Raw genomic sequence first — 23001 nt, 5'->3', positions numbered from 1 at the left:
GAAACCGGCCAAGAGCAAGAAGGACTCGTTTATGAAGGGTTATATAGCAACAAAAATCCTGTTTTGCATGCATTATATGAGTGCCCATAGGTTTATGGTAACTAAATATATATTGCTTTTGGCCGGTTTTATTTTAGTTAAATATATGTTAGAAAGGGCGCGTCGACAGCTGATGTGTCACAAGTTGACTATGTAGTTGTTATTGAAGCTTCGAGATGATATTGAACGTTGCGAGATTAGAACACACGATGTGATAACTGTTCTAATGGTTCTTGGAGAATTTGATGTTTTTGTAATTTAGTTTTAGCCACTTTAAAGTGGAATTAATCACACATACGTAAACTCCTTACTGGCAAACTCATAGGTGTCATGAATGTAGCTTGCTTGCATACAATATTGCATATATATTATATGCCAGCAAATATGCTTGTCATACTTGGGGCCAGCATACATACACAAATTAGTAAATACGTCCGAATAGAGTCATAGCATTTATTCAGAAATTCGAGTTTCACAGGCACTTTTCCAGGTCAACTTATAAATTACACAGTTTTTCTCAAAAAGCTAAGTAGCTGACATATACCAGTAGTGGGCATGCGACTGTGCAAGCTCCTGGCATTGACGCCTAAGTAAATAGCGGAGCGGATATTTCCATCTCGACATGCTTTCCGTGATAGTGGACCGGAAAATACCGGCTGAATAGACTTTGCTACATGTTACTACTACCAATATTTTGTCATATTATAATAACTTCCAGAAAATCTGTCTCAGTATTAAAGGAATAGGAAACGATTTGAAGTGGTAGGTTGTTGGATCAGACAGACAGCCGCATGCCTCCGCGCCGATCTACCGTTTGATGTCAGCTGACTGGCACACACGCAAACCGGTAACTGTCGCCATTTCACACATGCTCAAGTCTTGACAGCACATGCCCCTCCCCGCCCCTCCCCGCCCCTCCGTCCTTACATTATCCACTTAATGAGACGCTGAGCGTGACTCGCGTCGATGTACCATCGTAATCCAACTACGATTATTGAATCTGCGCTACGTCTCAACTAGGAATGTATCTACTTAATGTTTGTAACATTTTTGCAATAAAATCGTGCGTTGTAATTCTATCGCATGCCTTACTATTATTTTTCTTTTATGTATGTGCCTCACTTTGTATCCTCAACTTCAATCTATATTATTCTATCGTTTCTTTAAAATTATTAGAATTTGGCCAAGCTAATAAAGATCAGTAAGATTGGTTATTTAATTAATAATAAAAACTAATATCGAATTTGACGAATTCCCATTTAAAATCCCGTGTCGTTGTTTCGCCAAAACGGTTTCGGTGGTAAACGCTCACGTTGATCAGGGCGCGAGACGTTAAGGGCGTAGGGTGCATGGGGTGTGAGGGTAGGGCGGTAGCGGGTGTGCGGGGGCGAGGGCAGGGCACGTGCCGCGCGGCGTGCACGTTGCGGGCGAGCGTGCCGCGCGCACGTGGCGCTGAGCGTGCGGCCGGCGCGCCGCCGCTGCTCCTTCAATCCTGCCGCGCACCGCCCCGGGATCAGTCGCGTGAAGGCGCGAGTCAGCAGCAACGATTGAGTGTGTCACAGCGAATAGAGGGCCGGGCCGATGGCCGCGGCCCTTGGACCGCCACGGCTACATCGACATGGGCTCAGAGGCCCAGGCCACCTGGTACCCGGGCCAGTACGAGCGCTGCTTCCTGCCGCCGCCGGCGCCGCCGCAGCACCCGCTCCGCGCCCGCACGCATATCTCAGGTACCACACCCGGCGCGCGAAGCTACAAGTGTCTGTTTGTTTACTACCGGTAAACAATTTTCAACTGATGATAACGCGTGTTGTGGCTCTATAGTTCTTTTTGTGATAATCTTCGTGGATATTGAATAGATAACAATCAGCGCACGAAGCTACACAACGATGACGGATGTTTGTACATTTTAATATTATTTATAATAAATTATTATTTTTGTATTAACAAGCTATTGACGATATTCGAGGAAATATTTCAAAATAGTTGAGTTCCGCTTTTTATGACAGAAACTTCTTACTTCTGAATAAATACAATATTCATTCGACATATTAGATTCAGTCACTTCATCTTATTTCCGATGGTAAGCGAAGATATTTCTTACATTATTTATTACAAGAACACAACAAATGCCCTCAGACAATGAATAATGTAAACAATGAGCATTGCAATGGGTTTAAAAACAATCCAATTTGTGAAAACTAAAACATTAACATATTTTATAATATTCTCAAAGTCACATACCGACATGTGCAAAGCTTTAAATAATACTTTGAAGTTTACTGGAAACAGAAATATTGTAGCCATGGATCTCTCGTGTTCGTGTGCCAGTGTTCCGTAGATTGCATTTAGTTGAATGCTTTTTAATATTTGTTATGCGTCATAGAAAGCAATAAACTTTTGTGGTGTGTAGTAACTAAGTACATATTTTTCTGTGAACCAAGCAAACTCGACAGGTAAAAGAAGGTCTGTATGTAAACAAATACTGGATTCCTCTATTACTACAATTTCTTCCAAACGGAAAATAAATTGATTCCCATCTCTCCCCGCGCTGAGTACAGTTCCTACCTACTTCATTTTTTACAATATATATATATATAATTTGTACACATTTAACCTATTAGGCAAGTTTATAATTACTAGCACTTTCCATCCGCGTCTTCACGCGTGTTTGTATTATACAAGTGTTCTTCATCTCATCTGTATATTTGTGTTATAAAATGTTTAAATTTCACGATAAATACGCAACACATCATATACGTTTTTTATATGTATTTATGTATTTTATTGTACTTAAGCGCATTTGTAAATTTGTAAATAATTATTTAAGGATAGCCTTTTATGAAATTATAGAAATGCATTTAGGTCCATTACAAAGAAATTTAATAATAAGGTATTTTCAACACTGGAAAAATAATCTGTATAAACTTCGAGTTCGGAAATCAAAGTTTAGTTACAAACCGCACTAAAATATGTAGATAATGAAGCGATATTTCGTTTGTAATGCGAACGTAAATATCGCGTTTGGTTTTATAGTCGGCGGGACACGTGGACACGTGAAGTGCAATTAATGTAATTGCTACATAATGCCTCGTTTGAACCATTCCACAATAAAACAAAAAGAGAACAGAACAGTCGCGTTTCTGCATGTTATCGATATCTGAAGTAATGCCTGCTACGCGCAGTAGAAATATACTTAAAGATAACATCAACGGCAGAAGCAACTTGAACGAAACGCCCTAATTAAGTAATTAGTAGAGCAATCTGAACTTATCCAAATATTAAGTTATTATTTCGACATCTTTGCTTACATTTTTTTTTATTTGTCCGAAATCATTTCAAGCGAACTCAGTGGATTTTATTATGGGTATCAATAGGTGTAAATAAAAATAGAAGTATTAATATCAACTTATGTTTATTTTAAAGACTTTAAATCCGTCCCTTTCTTCATGAGGTCAAAAGGCAATGTTTCCGCCGATTGCATGCAATCTAACAAAAGAATACCAAAGTCCCATGGGATACTTGGTCTAATGATCATCCAAACGAGGATTGTGATAATGCAATAACTATGAGGCATTATATATCCCGACCTTCACAAGGGAACACCTTGTGAAGGTCGGGATATACTTTACCATGACTACCGGCGGCATACTCTAGACCAAAAATATGTACCTATTTAATATGATACATATGGATATATCATTTTATTCATTTCAACTTTGATTAAAACTAACGTGAAAAATAGACATTGTTCGCTCGCGAGTGATTATCGATGGAAAAGTTTATTACTAATACATATAAGCAATGAGCTATGAGAAAGAGTAGCGTTTATGTAAAACCTACCTTTCTTAATAAGCTATATGTATTTCTCTTAGCTTCCGACGTGATCTGGAGCAGAGTCTCGGGGGCAGTTAGTAGACATGAGCTATGCTTCCGCAGCCACTATATGTTGCGCGGCGGCACGGGCTGCCCGCGCACTCACCTCGCTCGGTCAATCAAGGCAAGTGGACGCCGCGCCGCACTTAATCGACAAATCGCTTTATTTTGATATACAACAAAAATTAAATTATCAAGCTAATTTTAATTATTTTTTTAATAGCCTAGCACATTTTCCTATTTGTTTAATGTCTACTCTCCCATCTGAACGATGCCACGGTTGCTTCCAGATTGTAAGCACAGGGTCTGCTTTCCTACTGTTTCTTCTCCATGTCGCACGGTCTTCGTTATACTTTATTGTCATTAATTTATTATATATACTTTATGAATAACGAATATAAAAAATTAGTTTCCTTCAGTAGTTCTGAGTAGTTTCTGTTTCTATTAATTTCAGGTTAAACGATTGGCTTTGGATATTTTATAACTGCGTCTATGACTCGGATCGCTGAGTAATCGAACTAGGAAATATTATAATAATATTAGTATCCGGGCTCGGTGACCTAGAGCGACTCTTGGCCTATGCATCCTAACATATATGTATCAATAAATAATAATGACATACTTGATATATAACACATGATCAACTTATTCTAAAATAAAATATAAACTACCTATTTACAATTAAATAGACACTATGTAGTAATTATATAATTTAATTCAAAAACGGTGATTCAATACAAACGAATATTACATAGTGTATAACAAAATCACTTTTCACTGTCTGTCTGGCTGTCCATATGCGAGTGCTATTAGTAGACAATAAGCAGCCGTAGGTAAGCAGAGTTCTCTCAGAGTTCTCTCAGAGTTCTCTCAGAGTTCTCTCAGAGTTCTATGGTGTCACTCAGCTTCCAACACTCAGTGGTTGAAGCTGAGCTAAGTGAAGCCTCGGGTGAGGACTAGTTTCAAACTTGATGAGCAGCGTTATTTGTTCCGTTTTTATTCCGTTCCAATCTTCGTTTTAATCATTTAATCTATATATAATATCTGTGGTTTTAATCCACCAATTAATGTAATAAATCTCCAACAACAATTCTTGGCCTATTTATCCATACGAATATTAAACGAGAAAAGATTTGTATTTTCGTTTTTTTTTAATGAATAAAGTCAAAACCTACTGGACCGATATTAATGAAATTTTGCACTGAGATAAATGAAACGTTCAGAAGTAACATAGGCTACTTTTTTTTGTTATACCCGAGCGAGCCGCGACGGGCGCGCTTGCTGTTACTACAATACCGGCTACACACTATGAAAATCCAACAATAACTATGCCGAATCCGCCAATGTTCCGCGTTAATTTATAGCTGGCATTTAAAATACTTTTTCATTACACATTTTAGTTGATGACACTACAAAGATAGGATGAGTTTCATCAGTCAACTTTGACGTTAACTTTAACCACGCCGCCGCCGCGTCGTTTAGACAAAATGGTGTACTTTGCGTTTTTCTGCGCAGATTAAAATTAATGTCAAAGTTACTGGTGCAACCGTTTCTTAGAATTTGATTCAAATTCAGATTCAAATTCAAATTCAAATCATTTATTCAGAAATTAGACCTTCACAGGCACTTTTTCTCGTCAATCTTTAAATTTATAGTTATTTCTCACAAGCTAGAAACTACTGGCATTTCGGAACGACCACTGCTGAGAAGAAATGCCGAAAGAAACTCATTTGAACAGTGTTGGTCCCTATCATGCCAGATCGGCTTACCATTATTGTTTCTTACAAAAAATTTTTTTTTTTCTTTTCTTTCTAATAATATATAAAAGTACATAATGTACATAGTCAAAAGGTATATCAAAACAGGTTATGATTGTGATCCGAGTGCTGATTATAATATATATATATATATATATATATATATATATATCGATGTGAAACACAATTAACTTACATGAAAATATATGAGAAACGAGATGACCAGTTCCCTCTGGCAGCACCCGTTCACGAGTTGACGCATGGGACAGCCATCGCGTAGCTCAACCATAATAGAGGGAACCTCACGACCCGGCCCACGACGCCACCACCAGATTGACCATTTGAGTGAACATGACACACTCGATTCCCATGACTTCATAATTACAATTCTTATTCGTCGAAATAGAAGTATAATTCAGACACTTGAAGATCACAAATCACGTACATGTTTTACAAATAAAATTTAAATGCCATACGAATTATTATAACAAAATTCAAAATTGTGAATAAAATAATAAAAAACAGTAAAATAAAAATGAGGAGATCATGTGTGGAGTGGCAAAGTTGTCGGGAGGATCCAAGCGTTTTTATCAGTCAAATAGGCGTTAATTGTGTAATACGCTTTATCCATTAAATTTTTCTTAACATAAATTTTAAAATTTTTCATTGGCAGATTAATAGCCTCTGCAGGGAGTTTATTGAATAATTTTACACTTTGACCCACGAAAGACCGCCGAACCTTTTTAAGCCTGAATCTATTCATACAAAGTTTGTGCTTATTTCTAGTGTTTACACTATTTACTTCGTTTAATTTTTTATATAAATGTAAATTTGATTTGACAAAAATAAGCACATCAAAGATATACTGACATACCACAGTGAGGATGTTAATTGATTTGAAGAGTTCTTGAAGAGAATCTCGAGGTTTTAACCCATAAATAAAACGGATAGCTCTTTTCTGTAATACAAAAATTTTTCCTATGTCAGCTGCATTACCCCAAACTAATAGTCCGTAGGACATAATGCTATGAAAGTAGCTGAAATACACAAGTCTAGCTGTATCTATGTTCGTACACTGTCTGATCCTTCTCACTGCAAAAGCTGCCGTACTAAGTTTTTTGGCCGTGATTTCAATATGTTTATCCCACTTTAATTTGTCGTCCACAGTAATGCCCAGGAATTTAGTACTATGTACCCATTCCAGAGCTTTACCATTTACTGTTAAAGGTATAACATTGTGCGAGTTATTTAAGAGAGAAAATTTAATACATTTTGTCTTCTCTGTATTTAGAGCTAAGTTGTTGGTTGTAAACCAGTTAAGCACTACCGACATGCTATTACTTATAAAGTTATAGTTTTCAGTTTTTCTATCTATTCCATTTGCAATCTGTTTCTACATGGTCTTGGAGCAACAAGACAGAAAACTCCTGCAGTATTTTGTTATTTCATTGATATTGAGAGTTACTTCCTGCCGCCGCATGCTCGTGTAGATCTGCCATAATCCATCACTTCGCCGAAAGGTGGCGCTATTTTCACTTCCTTTCGAGTATTTACACTTGAAACGTTTTTATCAACATTATGCGATTTTTTTTTCATCAATCTTAGAGCATCGATGTAGCGTCGTAACCATAGATAAAATGAAAATATTTATTTTATCTATGACCGTAACTCAACCCTCGCCCCGCCCGTACGCCTCGCTATTCTGCACGATCTGCTATGTATAATGATGGCTATGTGTTTAATTTTATGGTTATTCACTAACCTCAATTTTTACCTAATATTCCTTTGGGAAATAAAGGGAAGATTTCTGAAAATTCAAGTTACGTGCCCTTGTAGTTATCAAAACTATGATGAAATGCTTTCAGTTTTAGTAATATACGAAGTTATATTAGGTACAGTTTTGTTTTTACTTCTAAACAACTTGATCACAATACTAATAGTGCTAATAGTCTGATTGGTTCGCGTGCGAATGATTAACAAACCGCTAATTATAAGTGCAGACGATACACACACGCGTTTGTTTAAACCTTGTTTAAACATAATAGCGATATTTCCTCAACGTTCATCTCCCATTCAACTTCACGAACGGGCTGTTCCCAAATAGTACATGTGCCTCCTAAACTAATTGGTCTGTTTTCTTAGGCGTTTAAATTTTAAAAATAGAGCGACTAAATTTTAACAATAGAGCTAAACTAGGCGTTCAATAATTTGCTTTCAAGAATTATTTTTATTTAATTTAAAACATGTTGTAAATTTGTAATCTGTTTTTATGAAGTCTTCTGTTCCTATGAAACCTTGTGACCGATATAGTATTCGTATGGGCGTAAACGTAGGTATTTTTTTCTTTATGTTGACTACGGTTGATATATGAAATTATTACAATAATTTCGTTACTGACTCAAGCTTATATTATCTTCAGAGAGGTGCTGGTACATTCAACGCGTGACAAAAGATCTGTGGATGTGGAGTTCCCTTGTTGAGAGACGATCCTGGCCCACCGTTGGGTTTTCCTTATCACAATAATGCCTTGCCATCGGAACTAAAGCCTTGTGTAAAGAAATATCTTGATCGTGCTATATACATAGTGCTTTGAGGAGTTCCGTCGTCGGGAACCATTTCCTAGGTGCATCATCAAGTCATGTCTCTTCATAGTCGTATTTAAATAAAAATAATGTTTAAAATTAAACGTACCTACATTATTTTATTATAATTACAATCATTTGCCCGCGGTTCCGTATGCTGAACTTCCCTTTTTTTCAGATATATTCAAAATTTCAGACATTTTCTACCCCATTCTGCACGACTGCTAAAATTTGATTTATATTCTACGAGTTTCGCCCTATTCTTAAACGTTAAATCCAACATTTCCATATAATTCAAATTTCACAGGTTTGCAATATTTCGTACCGGTGCAATCCACTAGGTACTATCAAATCAATTGCCACCGAATGCACTTCATTGCACTCGAGTATTTTCACTCAAGCTTTCTCGAGCGCAGTTTTTAAGAAAGACGCCGCGGTCGGCACAAAACCTGTAATTATAGTGGCATATAAACATAAATTCTCGTATTAAAATATCCCCAACTGTGATCGACCGCTCGATCCACCCAACTTCGATCGAATAACACGAAATATACCGAACCTCCAAGCTCAAAGTATATCGCGATGTTTACCCAGGTGGTTGTCGCGAACTATCAGAACTTTATTTAATGTCATGGTAAAATATTAATTTACATTCTCATAGCATACGTATTTAATAAGTATAAAGGTGTAATTAGAATGTTATGACGATTCCTACTAAAGATTTGTAAATCGTTCTATGATGTACATGAAAAAGTGAATCTAAAGCCCAAATAACGATTTGACGCAGACTTTGAGCGAACTTGCCTTAACCACAGTAGGTATAATTAAGACTTTAACTTGTCATTTTAAAGCAAATAAACTCGATAGGTTCATATTACGTGAAATTGTTTCAGTGTTAAATTCGCGCACACATGTTGAGTTCTGGCATCTTGGAAGAAAAAAAAACTTTGTATGCCAGGTGGCGGTCTGTAAACAGCTGTGTTATTGTGTGGAACAATAGGCCGATAGCGGCGATAACGACCAGCTCACTGAGGCTCTGGCCGAGAAGGTGCCTGCTCAATGCCATGTTGCAAAGTCTAAATCAAATCATTCATTCCGAAACTAAAATCTCAGCAAATATTGCTACTAAATTTGATAGAACTCAATCTCCGCCTCTGCCAATCCGTATATAACTGTTAACTTTTCCAAGATCATGCTATAGGTAGATCGACATTTTCTTGGAGGAGTTTACTATAAACGCGACTGGGATGGGTCTTCTATATTATAGCTTCTATATTCTATATTATAACTTAGATATTATATTCTATAAGACATCTTGCGACTCGAGAAAATCTGATTATTCATAATGAGATATATGTTCATGTAATCTACACAATAAAGTGTAATATAATTATTATCTTTCCTTTCTTTACTATTTTCGGTTCATATGTTCTCTTTGGATAGTGTAGTTATGTCGGTGTGTGTGCACACCCTGCCCTCGCAGCGTTCCCCAAACGAGCTCGCGCCAGCCGCTCCTCGGCCGTCAGCATCCTTGTCGTTGCCTCTAGCAGCACGAGCACGACGCGTAAAACGTCTGTTGACCGCTATTTGCAAGTCAACATATCATAAACATTCACACAACAACAGACTTTATTACATCTCATATTATTCAGACCAAACTATATTAACCACAAAAAAGTACCTTCAATAAAAAACCTTCATTATCTCTTTCTACGTTTATATTAAAGTGAACTTCGTACTAAAGCAATAATATTCACTATTTTCACCGACATTAATCTCTTTACATTCAAACTTCTCTCGATATTTCTTTCCGCCATCAATCATCAAAAACACATTTAAAGTCGAAAGCCGCAACACTGATTAGAAAACGTAATATGTAATAAAGTTTACGAGTGTAGGTCTAGGTGAGCCGGCGTGGGCCGGCAGCGCGCGGAGGGACACACGCGAGAGCTGGGGCTTCCACCAACGAGAGTGAAAATATCCGCATAAGCATCTATTTAATGCACATTAAGCGCGGCAAGCATTTTCTCGCAGGTTTCGGCAAAGGTGAAAGTGTTCATGTTTTTGAGAAAGGAAAAGTAGCTTATTTTTTGCGGCCCGGCTCGCCCGCTCGCCGCTCTCCCCTTCCCCGCACTTTGCCATGCCCCCCCCCCTCCCCACTGCCGATTGTACCTTCAAAGCCTGAAAGTGAAAACTGCGCCGGCGCATCGAGTGTGCATTCCACACGACCTTTCTTCCTTTAGCTTCCTGCTTTGAGCCACTTTAGCCAATGAATTGGAGCTTAATGGCATGGACCACATATCCTTTTAGAAACTACGAGTATGTATTGTATATTATTACGTTTTGTTTACATAATCTGAAATATCATAATTGCCGCTTTACTGATATAACATAGTAAATGGTCTGTTTATTCATACTACAGGTACGTATTTCAGTAAATACAACATCTTTTGACAGTGAAATGTGACATGTTCGTCCAGGAATCAGTTTCTGCAGCCGTCTATTGGGCCTCCTTGTTTGATACGATGTTTTCCTTTTATTTTATTATAGTTCTCCATACTGGTGAACATATTCTGATTTGAAGATTAATTTCTTATCAATAATACATATTTTCCATTAAATCATCGTATGACACTAAAAACATCTAATTAATATAATGCTTATTATTTTTGATAATAAAACATACTGACACATTTCCTCGCTTTCCCTTAGTGTCGCTGATTCAGTGACGAAACTTGCTATAAATAGCATATAAATTTATTTCTTTTTAGTTCCTTTACTTTTGTCTCCCCAATGTCTACTGAATCAACGCCTCAAATAGTGTGTCTTTTCCTATGGAGATTCACTAAACTTAATTAGTGAGTATAAACCCTAACTTCTGGTATCAAAGGATATTTAAGATAGTGCTTTACTGATCAAATATTTTCTTTTTCTTCCTGTCCCTTGCTCGGCTCCCAGTTTATTCGGGTCAGTTATGTTAGTAGTTTTGCGCCAAACATTATGATTGGATAGGATTGGCCTCATTGTGTGGAGCATAGTAATAACATATAATCTCTTTCACTTAGCAGATCTGACTGCTACAGAGCTTTGAGATATCAGGAGACGACACGGCCAGCGGTGAATCTGTGCAAGAGGCACGAACTACTTCAAATAGAAGAAAAATTGTTTATACAAATTGTTGAGAATATTGCTCTATATGTCTATGGCCCGTAAAAAGGGAAAAATACAATATGGAAAAATAGAAGATAAACCAAAACCAAATGAAGTAGATAGTGTCAGCGGAGCCACCTAACTAAGCATTGGTTTGTTGTGAATTCCTCCGCTTGAGTCACGGCGCACCTGCTCGAGCGCTCGCCCATTGTTCTGTTATCAGCCGCGCTCAAGCGTTCCCTGCCAGCGCTGCTGCCAATCATGTTCGCTCGGACTCGACCACTACAGTTTTCCCAAAACGACCAGATGAGAATAGTCCCCTTTAACCAAGTTTGATTCCGACAGGATTCCTTATTTACAGATACATATAGGCTTTAGGCGTGAGAAAGATTTCATCATAACACTTATCTTAAGCCAAAAAGCTATATTATCATTGTATCACGTAAATGAGTTATATGAAATATTCATAGCATCTAGTATCTGAAGCAAAATTAATGTACGAATAACGTGCGAAATAGACCAAAGATGATAAGCGGTCCAACAAAAAGAAATAATGAATAAACATTAAAGTCAAAGCAAAGACTTTAGCCCAATTCGGTGGAGTGAGAGAAAGCCGCGCATCGGCGGGCGCACCAATATCGCTCGCTTCCGAGTCGAGTTCGACACTTTCATAAAAAAAGCAAGTGAGCAGCATCGCCGACGATAAGCGAACAATGGCGGCTGGCGACACTGGTGTTTACTATTGCTTTTTTAACCGACCTCGCCGAGGAGAGTGAAGTTATGCTTCTTTTGCTCAATTTGTCGGTAGCACTTGTTTTTGAACACCTGTTATTAGAACGAGGGTACATGTTGGAGTTTAGATAAAGTTCAAATTTGTCATAATCGTAAGATAGATATCTGGAGTCACTGCTGACGTTCACCAGTTAACCCAAGCACCCGACATCTGGTCAACAATAACCGCGTTGGCGAAGCAAACTGTTCTGGAAAAGATTTTTTTTTCATTAATACAGGATGTTTGGAAACATTTTGAACTCTGAGGACATAATACATATTACGTCCTCAGAATGTCCAGAATAAATGTATCCCTACCACTTGGTAGTGTGTAGTGTAAACATATTAGAAACTTACATGTGATGAATCATGTGAACATTTATAGTTATTGTGGTACATTATATATAGTCCGTGTATATTTAATATTTAATTAGAACAATATATAATAATACGTGTGCGTCTAATGAAATGTCCACGACAATACCAGCGGTAATCGGAGACAGTTTCATATAAACATCATTATTTACTGTCAAGCATCGTTGATATGTCATTCAAGTACATATAATTAATTATTTACATCGAGCGGCAGCTAAACAAATCCCTACCATTATTTGCTGTAGTGAATCTCATGATTATCATGTTGCAAAACACCATGTCTTCTATATATTATTTGGATTTAAGAGAATTTTTTTATTTATACCTAATAAATTTGTGTATTTTTATAGTAGTAAAAAATTAGGTAAGTTGTGTGTCGGCAAACACTGAAGAAGGCTCAAATTTGTAAAATGTATATTTTTTGAAAATTTAACATAAAACACGTAACACGATATTACATCCACCCATTCTCTCGTTTTGTACACGATTCGTACTCGGCGTGGGAGAAAGACAACATGTGGACATCAGGAACGTGCTACGACCATGGAATTAGTAGGTACTCCGTACAACGAAGTACTTCCTAAATTAATGGTTACGACATTTTGTGTTGCGTGGGAGGCCCTCTGATTGATCTCTTTGGTACATTTCATCCGGGAAATTTATAAGGGCCAATAAATCCATCTATGTTCGTAAATGACGTACCGGCCCGAACGCTCCGTCGTGGTCCGTTGCGTCGACGCAGCGCGTTACCGCTCCATCGTACTTCGTTATTTTACATAAGTTTTAACATTGAGCAGGACATTGAACCTTCCAATTTCTACGTAGATCCGTCACGGACGTCATCGTAACTGAGGACGACGAAGCAATTATTACATTCATAATATTTTTTAATATTCACAAATTACATACATTCGTATAGTTTTTGATATTCCGTTGTCCGTAGGCCCCGGGCTAGCCTCGGTGGGACTGAATTCATGAAAGAGGACCAATTTGGAACATGCGTCACACCTAATATTTCAGGTTTTTTCTAGTTTAACATTTTAGTCAATTAAGAAGCCATGTGTTACATACCAGCACATTATTTAATTTCAGGAAAGACAATATTAAATAGCAATTAACGTCTGTCCGTTCCAGCTTTCTAAACAAATAAATTGCTGGAAATAGTTGAGCTGTAAATTTTGCAGGTTTCGTCACTTGCATACATATCCTTGTTATTTATGCTATAAATAATAAATTGCTTAGAAAATAATAAGGAAGCGTTACGTCTAGGATCCACTGCAACTTTAGTTACCTATTAAAATGTAACTTATTTATATATGAATAGATTTGGGCAGGGTTAGGCGCGGCCGCACGTACAAATGACATAAACGCGCGCGGCGCTGGCCTGCGCTGGCCCGCTGAGTGTTTTGGTCTATTATCTTGATTATAGTTCGCCCAGCCGTAAGAGTAAATCGTAACTAACACAGGTACGAATAAAACATCTAGATGATTTTGAAAATTTTGCATTACATACTACAGACTTCATGCTTAAGATAAAGTTAATAATTGACTGTAACTTTTGCGGAACAACATGACGATGTTCATGTTTTATTATAATAACTAGCTTTTGTCCGCGGCTTCGCCCGCGTGAATTTCATAGCAAAATACTCTTTTATACAAGTAGTTTACAATTTTTACTAAATATTCATACGACTGACAATGAGTTCCAAAGTCAGTACCTACGCATTTGGGCAGTATGTTATGAACTTTAGATAACGCCACTTCAGCTGCTAGGTTTGTTTACACGCGAAGACGACACGTGCATTCGTATGTACACATAACATGCGCGACGAGTAATCAGTTATCGGTGGCGAGAGTGATCGCGCATCGCATTATGTCATTCTGCAATTAAAAACTGTGTCGTGCGTGCGGAGGCTCGCAGGAGGACTTCTGATCGGAGGCTGAGGCGGGTGGGGAGACGCGCGGGAGGGAGCGCGGACGCGCGCGGTCCTCGCGGCGGCAGTCGCGTGCCGGTCGTCCCAGCGAGCGCACGCACCCGAGCGAGCGCCGCGATGAGTGACCAGTGAGCGAGCGCCTCGCCAGCGCCTCGTAGACATGGAGTACCAGCACCAGCCCATCCAGCCGCTCGGACCGCCGGCGCCGCCGCCACAGCTGCTGCCGCCGGCGCCCCCGCCGCCGCTGCCCTCGCTGCCACAGCTGCAACACCAGCATTCCCAGGACGACGACCGCTGGAGCCAGTACCACATCTGGAGACAGCACGTCTTCGTCAACGGTCAGTGTCGCCCCTAGTGCGCACGCACTTTCTCCCCGCCCCGGGGCACGAGCTGCGAAAAAAGAGAAAGTGCGCGAGCGCAACCCGGACAGAAGTTTTCGGTTGATCGAGAGCTCATTGTTTCGGTGATTTCGGACTTTCACCGGGACCGATTCCCGTCGGTGATCCGCAGAAATACTGTGACCCTACCCGACATAGTGGAACGATTCTGTTCAAAATAAATGATAATGAAGATTACTTGATAACACAGTGTCCGTATATTTGAGACAAATTGTGGGTCTCGTCATATCTGTGATGTGACATCGAGGTCTCGGACAGAGGTACGGTTTGAGATAATGTAATTTGTTAGTAGTGATCGAATGAATGTCACGTGGTCGGAACTCTGATCCGTCGCAAACGCGATTACCGGCGCGGCGGCGCGAGCTGAAGCCGTACTCCTCGTGTCGCCTAGCGCACTCTATGTTTGTTTACCGACAATCACACAGAGTGACAGACTAGCTAGACTAGCAACCACTTACTATTGGAATACAATTATTTTGACCTGAGTGCAAACTCATTAAATAGAATACCAATTTATGTTTCAAAATTTAAAAATAGAAATTCCAATATTTTTATCCGCCTATAAATATTATACCGGGGACAAAACTCTTAGCTTGATTTAACATTAAATTTATCAATGCTTGCTTTGTTTCCTAATTATGTACTGCAATTTTTGCATTGCATTGCAGATCAATATTATACAAATTAACTGATATTATTCTAACAAGTGTTAACATTGTCCACGTGTTAACATAGTCTTAACTAAATATTTGCTAGCTCGCTCATACATATTGAACACGGCACAGGATTTGTGAGAATACGCTTATTTCAACAAATATTCCGAGAATGTCAAAATCCCTAAGCTTTATTTATTACCATATAAAAGTCAAATTTAGATAATATTAGAGATGTATCATCCATACAACTATTTAAGATATGTTATTCTAACAGCAGTAGTAGTTTTTGCTTTAAAAGTGTCTATCGTTTTCTCATCAAGTCGGCCAGGCATCGACGCACAGTCACAATACTTTATCTTTGAATTACCTCTCTCGGTGTTGCTTGTACCCTCAAGTTTTCATCGAGTCGCGTGGCATCTACTTAGACTATATGTATATCTTATATCTTGAGGCTGCTGGAGACCAGAGCAGTGAGCCGCGCACAATAGCACACGTATATGACGTCACACGCCAAGACCACACTTGGCTTTCTCTCTTCTGCCTTTCGTGATAAAACTCTAGCTCCTTCGCCTGGCTGGACTAGTCTCGAGGCATCTGCTGAATCTTTCCTAAGACCTTCTGTGCATTCTACGGTCTAATTATTTTTTGTCACAAAGCTTTAACATCCACTTTTGCTAAAAAAATAAACTATTTAACTGTTTCTCATATTTTATAATGTGTTACAGTACTTTACGTTTTTTTTAATTCGGTTTTATTCTCTCTATCACTCAGTATCAATTACTTCTTTCGGCACTCAAAAGTTTGTTCACATTTAAAAACAATTTCCAATTTATTTTACTGCTTTAGGAATATTCGTTGCCGTTGTAGCGTTGTTGTGAAGTTTGTGTAATGACACAACCTTTGTCCCGTATACATACAATTGCTGCACACTCTCCAGTGATCTTGAGTGAATAGCCAAACCGACGCCAACGTTATTTCTTACTGTTGAAATCTTTTACTTTTTAACAACTAAGAGATAGACTTTAACGTCGGCTCCGATAATTGTGTCAGTCAACTTCGTGTCAGTTATCATCATCATCAATATATTTATATATATATATATATAATTCTAAATGTGGCTAGTGAGTCCCCAGCCTAGTAGTATGCGTAGTCTCCTAGTTTGACACTAGCAGTTGTTTGAATAGACATAGGACCATTAACTCATTTTTATTATTATTATTGAATTCAACTCTCTAGGGTATAGTTATAGGCTATGCAAGAGCAAAAACAACTGATGCGTGTGTGCGGCGCCCGCGCACCTGCTTCGATTGTTTCCGGATTACCACGACTCGCGCTAAGCTAGTTGCTAGACTTGAGTGATCGCTATCAGCGCTTTACCAACAATGTCTAGTTCAAGCCCTATTAAATTATATCTAATACATTTACTATTATATCATTCAAATTTACATAAATCATAACAAAATCTTATCTCAACACGATCAGTTCCACAGGATTTTACAAAATTAGATTAATAAGTATTGTTATATCAGTTGATAATATGCTTTAATAAAAATGAATGAATTTCTGGTGTTCTACTAGGGTTCAGGAACAATCACACACAACAAAAAAAACGCAACCACAGGTCACGTCATCGCTATTTTTTTATTAATCTGCGCGTCGCCGCGGCGCACTTTCACTTGGAATATTTGGGAAAAAGTGCCGACCTTTTGGCGACTTTCTCCGCGCCCCTCGCCCCGACCCGCTCCCCCCGCTATCCTCGACACGTGCTTTCTTCCGCGTGCACACAGCAGCAGACCACTTTTACTTTTTCAAGTCGACAATACGCTTCGACGATCGAAAGTGGTCACCGCAGCGTGGGCAACACGACGGATGAGATAGGAGATCGTTATTTTAAGCTTATACCTACGGAACTTCATCCCAATGATTTGTCATTACTTACTCTCGGTAAATGGAAAAGTAAGAATACACGTTCTAACATTTTCTATATTACACGATAATGAATTGGAGTCAAATTCGCGTAAAAAATAATAGTAGGCGCTCGTCTGCATTGTCATTCAAAGTCTTTACAATATCGTCGATTTACGATGAAATTTATGATTTCGGCGCAGGAACCGAAAGCGTAGCAACTTAATACATTTGTTGAATGTTGATTATTGAGTGACAGAATACCCATAATTTGGACGTCATGCAGATGATTGCTACCCGCAGCTCGATGGATGACAGCGACGCATGATCGCAACAATGGAGGAGGAAGTCGGAAGTTCTATTAGAGTGCTGCACTGTCATTGTGTCCTCAAATTGGTGCAGTTTTCTGAATTATGAGTTTCAATATAGAGGTTTTCAAAATTTTGTTTAATTCAAGATTCAAAAGATGTAAAAAAAAGTTATAAAAGTAGCTCTCCATAGGAGATGGGACGACGTTGTCGCTCAGATGTTCATAGTTTGAAATTTAAAGATTAGTATAAATAGAGAAGATCGTTGTTTATTTATTTATGTAGTCAACACAATTGTGTTCGGATACTACTTATTTCCATAGAGGAATTTCTTCCAGTAGACCCGCGAAAGAAACATACTGTATTAGAGCCGTCGCTCGCGGATAATCGGGACGCAATATAGATTTACAAGTTTGACTAGCGCATTTGCAACGGTTCATATGTCGAATGGAATAACTTAATTTTGTAAAATTCGGGTAAAAAAAAGTCGGGTGGTATGCGGATGGACGGTCAGACGGATCTATGAGACACAGTACAAGTTAAAGGGCGTCTGGCAAAATAAATTAAACACATTATTCTTTGCATTTCACATTACATCAGTTATTCTTTGTAATATAGTTTAACGTTTGTTATAGTTATTTGAAACGATGACGTTGCATTTCGAAAACTTACCGCTTACTTTTGTTAGCTTCGAAACATGATTTTAGAAAACATATTCGAATAGGAATTGTTTGAATACGTAATGTATGCAAATATATCGACGCCGAGTAGTTAACACGAGTTTGGGAAATCAAAATTTATTAAACAATAAATAATTCGATTTCAGTGTGCAGCATGCATCTAGATATGACTATATATTTATATGACACTAGCCGCCCGTCCCGACTTCGCTCGAGTAAAACATAATAAATTATACACCTAAACCTTCCTCTGGAATCACACTATCTATTGGTGAAAACCGCATGAAAAACCGTGCAGTACTTTTTGCTTTTATTGCGAACAGACAGACATGGCAGTGGTCTTTGTTTTATAATAAGTAAGGATCTACAATTTGGTGATATAACCAAAGGCGAAATCAGGCGTAACCTTAACTTTGACTGACCTTCATTAGTGTTTTGAGACGTCACAGGAGTTTTGCTCAGTGAAGCGCCGTCGTCACAGGCTCCACTCGCCGCGGAGAGTAAAAGTTATCTTATTTCTTCCGCATTCCCCGTCCCCCGCAACCCCGCCGCTCTCGCCTCCTTCCGACTTTTACTTTCGTTCGCGCGGACCGCGCTCCGCTCCGCACCGCGCTGCTCTGCTGGTCGCCATTTGCTTTTCCTGCCTCTGCGCCGATATACCTACTGATATACAAAAAACAACTTATTGAATATTGTATGTATATATTGATAAGTTATTTAAAAATAATTAACTTCTCGTGTGCTCAGTAGTCGTGATCAGGCTAGTTGTTTGAAGAGGTTTAGCGCTGTAGCTCCATTTGTCTCAATTATATTGACTGATAAAAATTATTAAATGTGTAAAAATACAACGACTTGGGACATTGTGCAGTCGATACCAATAATCTACATCATACGATTACGTAGTGTGTGTCACTCTGATGCTGACCTATAAACTGTTAACAAATTGATATCATCATATCACATGAAATTAAATTAAAGGGGAAATTGACAAAATACTTGGTGTGTTACTGGCGGGAGAAATGATGGACGAAAGGAACTTTCAGATAAGGGCTATTGAGATAGAGTAAGCTTATAAGATTGTCGATTGCGTATTCTCCATTCTACTCTGCTTTCTGCCATAGATTTTACGACACGACTGTTACCTTGTCTTTTATTTTATCTATGAATGCCATTCTTGGCTTTTCTTTACCTCTTCTAGCTTCAATAAGATAATAACTATATACAAACATCTTTCCTCGCCTTGTCTCTATTGCTTTAAGTAAATAGAGTAATGAAAGAATCAGATAACAGTTACCTGTTGCAATGATTGGAAATAAATTTGATTTTTCGAACACTAGATATAATTACTAAATATAATTGCCCACCAGTGGGTTATAGCTAAAAAAATTTTAAATTATATGAATTAGTAATATATAAAAACAGTAAAATTAAGAAAAATATAATGAATTGAAAAATCGGAAATCGGAATAAAAAAAATAGTATTATTACGCTATTTCTATGTAGAAAATGTGTAATACGAGTATGTAGAGAAATTTCTGGTTCTTATACAGTAGTTTAGAGATTGATGTGGGTTATCTTCACCAATCTGTCGTATAGGTACTACTTTTATGCCCATTCGGATAGTAATATTATTTGTTTCAATGGAATTCGAACTCTGACATTTCGGTCTAGATAAGTGTGGCATGCTTCTGGAGATGAACATGGAATCTGAGGAAATCTGTACACTACACACTAATCAGTCTTGTCCGCTTTTTGAGTTTGAGAAAACACAGACAAAATATTCTAAATACACCGTTCGGTCAGGGGAAATACACTGATCAACACTGATCATTCTGGAACACACTCTTAATATGATTTTACTAGAATTATCGCACAAATAATATCCAATTGCCCTCATTAAACCAAATATACCATAAACTTGGATGTAAAGTTCCTATATGTGGTAGTTTTCTCATTAATAAACTGAGCCACTAAACTGATAATGATGATATTTGGTCGAATCGCACTCTACCTATATAAATACCAGCCTTGATTTGGCATGACTTACCAGCCATTATTATCATTTGTTCACAGCTTGATCAGGAATATTCTACTAGCGACGTTAAGGCTCTGTTATTATTATCATCAGTTAGATCATCACAATCAAACTTAACTTTATGATAGTTGGTAAGATCATTCATTCTGGAGTTCTCACGACATATCATGCACGGTCATATAAAAGTAGTTATTATTTATTGAATAATATTCAAACAAATTAAAACTAGATATCAAGAAAGAACGAGACACGGTGAATTTAAGTAAAATTATTTGCTTAACGTGCTTAAGTAAATTCCTAAGTCATACTTAAATAAATTACGACAGAATGATCTAATGTCGATCTCCAAATAACACATTGTTAACAAAATGCAAATAGCTTTTTCGGTTTGGTAGGTTGCAGGGATAATTAATTAACAAAGCATGCTCCTAATCAACAAATAAATAATATCAAGAAGCATGAAGTCACTGAAACAATTGAACGAACACTGAGTGACCAGTAGCCCCAGGCCTATAGCTACTGAAACGATACAAAGCGTCTGGGGCAGGCAGGTCGCGGCGGTTCGTGGATGATGAGAGACGATAGTAAAGCACTGAGCCAGGCTTGAGGCTTTCTCGTTCACTTTCGCTCAATTCACACGTTTACGAAAATGATCGCACGTCGCCGGAAAACGCTACTTTCTCCATTGCGCAAGAGCAGCCACTTCCCGCTCCGCTAACACCTCCCCCCTCCCCGAAGAACTCCTCACCTATATTTCCTGAGTAGGAAGCAATCGAGTTGCACAATCACCCCCACCATCTGTCCACCCTGCGCTGATACGCCAAGCGAACATAAGGAACTTCTAGTGGAACTCATAGATGGTTATAACATAAATGTCTAAATATACACTCAATAATAAAATAGCATGAAAAATAATTACTGATTTCCTTTTAAATTTTAAGAAAATTCTGTTTGAAGTATTTTTGTCAATTTTATATGGAAATTGAAGGGCAAATTATAATAAACTTAGATTCAGATTTTATTGCAAGTCACAAGTTATATGTGTTGGTTACATGCATAAGTTGATAGTACAAGTGACACCCTGCAAGGGCACAGACAACATAGAGGGCATCTAGACGTCTGTTTTACTTATACATTTTAGGGAGTGGTGGAGAAATCAAACATATAACAAGCATTAAACATATGTCTTAAAAAGTCTAGGTTATAATTGCGTGTAGTAACGAGAAACTATTTTAAATGTTTATTAAAAAGAGGCAGTTTCATTATATTTTTGGTTTGGGATATGGTTGTTTATTTTAGTTATCTAGTTTAGTTAGTTAGTGTGGTCTTGAGACAACAAATTTTTTGTCAAGACAATTTGTAATTTATTTAAATATCTATTTTTTTTTATTTAGCTTATTTTTTAGGTGTGTGTTATATTTTCTTAAGAATTTACATGATTCTAGAATGTATGTAGAGGTTAGGGTTAGGATATTCTCGTCGGACATATTGTAGTGAGTTGTATTGGTTGATGATGGTTGTGTGTGACGGTGACTCGTGGCGAAGTTTGCGCAGCGCAACATTGCGCACATTTGGGCGTCGCTTTCTCGGCCCTCTCGAGGAAAGTGAGAGTGCTGCGTCAGACCACGGAACTTGCCGATTCGGACACTTTCCCCGCTACCTCGCTCCCCGCATCGCGCGCCCTCCGCCTCACCCCCGATGCCCAACACTCTTCACTATATCAATCATGTTTCGTTTTTTTCCGCTACGAGTATGTTAATTTGGTATATCTATTCTTGATAATGACAAGTAATAGTACATGTTTTCAATATCCTACCTACCGTTTTTCCACAAACTTTCTATTTAATTTTCGGCAATCTTCTGATGTCCATATTTTCACGTCAATTCTATCAATCAAATTGTCCTTATATATTTTGCTCAATTTCATGACTGCTCTCAAATATTTCTTCCGCATAAATCTTGTTAATTATAGTTTGTTAATTTTGCAAATAAATAATACCATCATGTGAAGTCAGACATTTCCTTAGTACGGAAACAACAAAGATGCCGGTGATTGCAACGTAAGCTTCGGGCTATGTCGGCGTCGCTCGGCCGTCATCGGCTCGACCACTTTCTCCGGACGAAAGTGAGAGTTCTTGCGCTTTGCTTCCGGAACTAACATTATATCATGAGACCTATATTCTCGGCATATTGTGAACTTATATTATCCAAGAATATGCGGAAGCTGATTATTATACTCTAGGGATATTAATAAAAAAAATTTTTTTAATAACTCTCATGTACCTATTTTGTTTGGTCAATCGTGTTTTATATCTTTTTTTTTCTATCACACCTCGATCACAGTCGTAATATGTTTTTTGTATACTAGGGTTTGACTTAACTTCGTTATGACTTTGTTATAATGGTCAACCCTTCTAGAATGGCATTCTGATATGGTGGTCTATTCTCGAAGTGGAACAGGAGCGTCTGACTCGTCGTGGCGAGGCCGCGCTCGGCGATGCGCACCCGCGGCGGGCGCGCACGCGCTAGCGCGGAATC

At 38.2% G+C, this 23001-nt stretch overlaps 1 protein-coding gene across 13 annotated transcripts in view; it reads left to right on the top strand.

The window, feature by feature from the left end:
- The window catches only part of Pdp1 (PAR-domain protein 1), a 101578-nt gene that overhangs the window by 68676 nt on the left and 9901 nt on the right, over nt 1-23001 (top strand). Inside the window, exon 1 of one of the 13 annotated variants that reach the window (XM_053768653.2) lies at nt 1528-1766. The exons of 8 other annotated variants lie outside the window; for them this stretch is intronic. In XM_053768653.2, coding sequence (XP_053624628.1) covers nt 1658-1766 — 109 coding nt within the window. In that variant the 5' untranslated portion in view covers nt 1528-1657. Of the gene's footprint in view, nt 1-1527; nt 1767-14545; nt 14820-23001 lie in introns of those variants that run through there. 4 more of the 13 variants (XM_053768654.1, XM_053768651.1, XM_053768652.2 and 1 more) reach the window with 4 other exon arrangements.

The sequence above is a fragment of the Plodia interpunctella genome, chromosome Z, assembly GCF_027563975.2.
Source record: "Plodia interpunctella isolate USDA-ARS_2022_Savannah chromosome Z, ilPloInte3.2, whole genome shotgun sequence".
In the NCBI taxonomy this organism is placed as follows: Eukaryota; Metazoa; Arthropoda; class Insecta; order Lepidoptera; family Pyralidae; genus Plodia; species Plodia interpunctella.
Note: the sequence above shows the minus strand (reverse complement) of the source record. Positions and strands in the feature narration are given on the sequence as shown.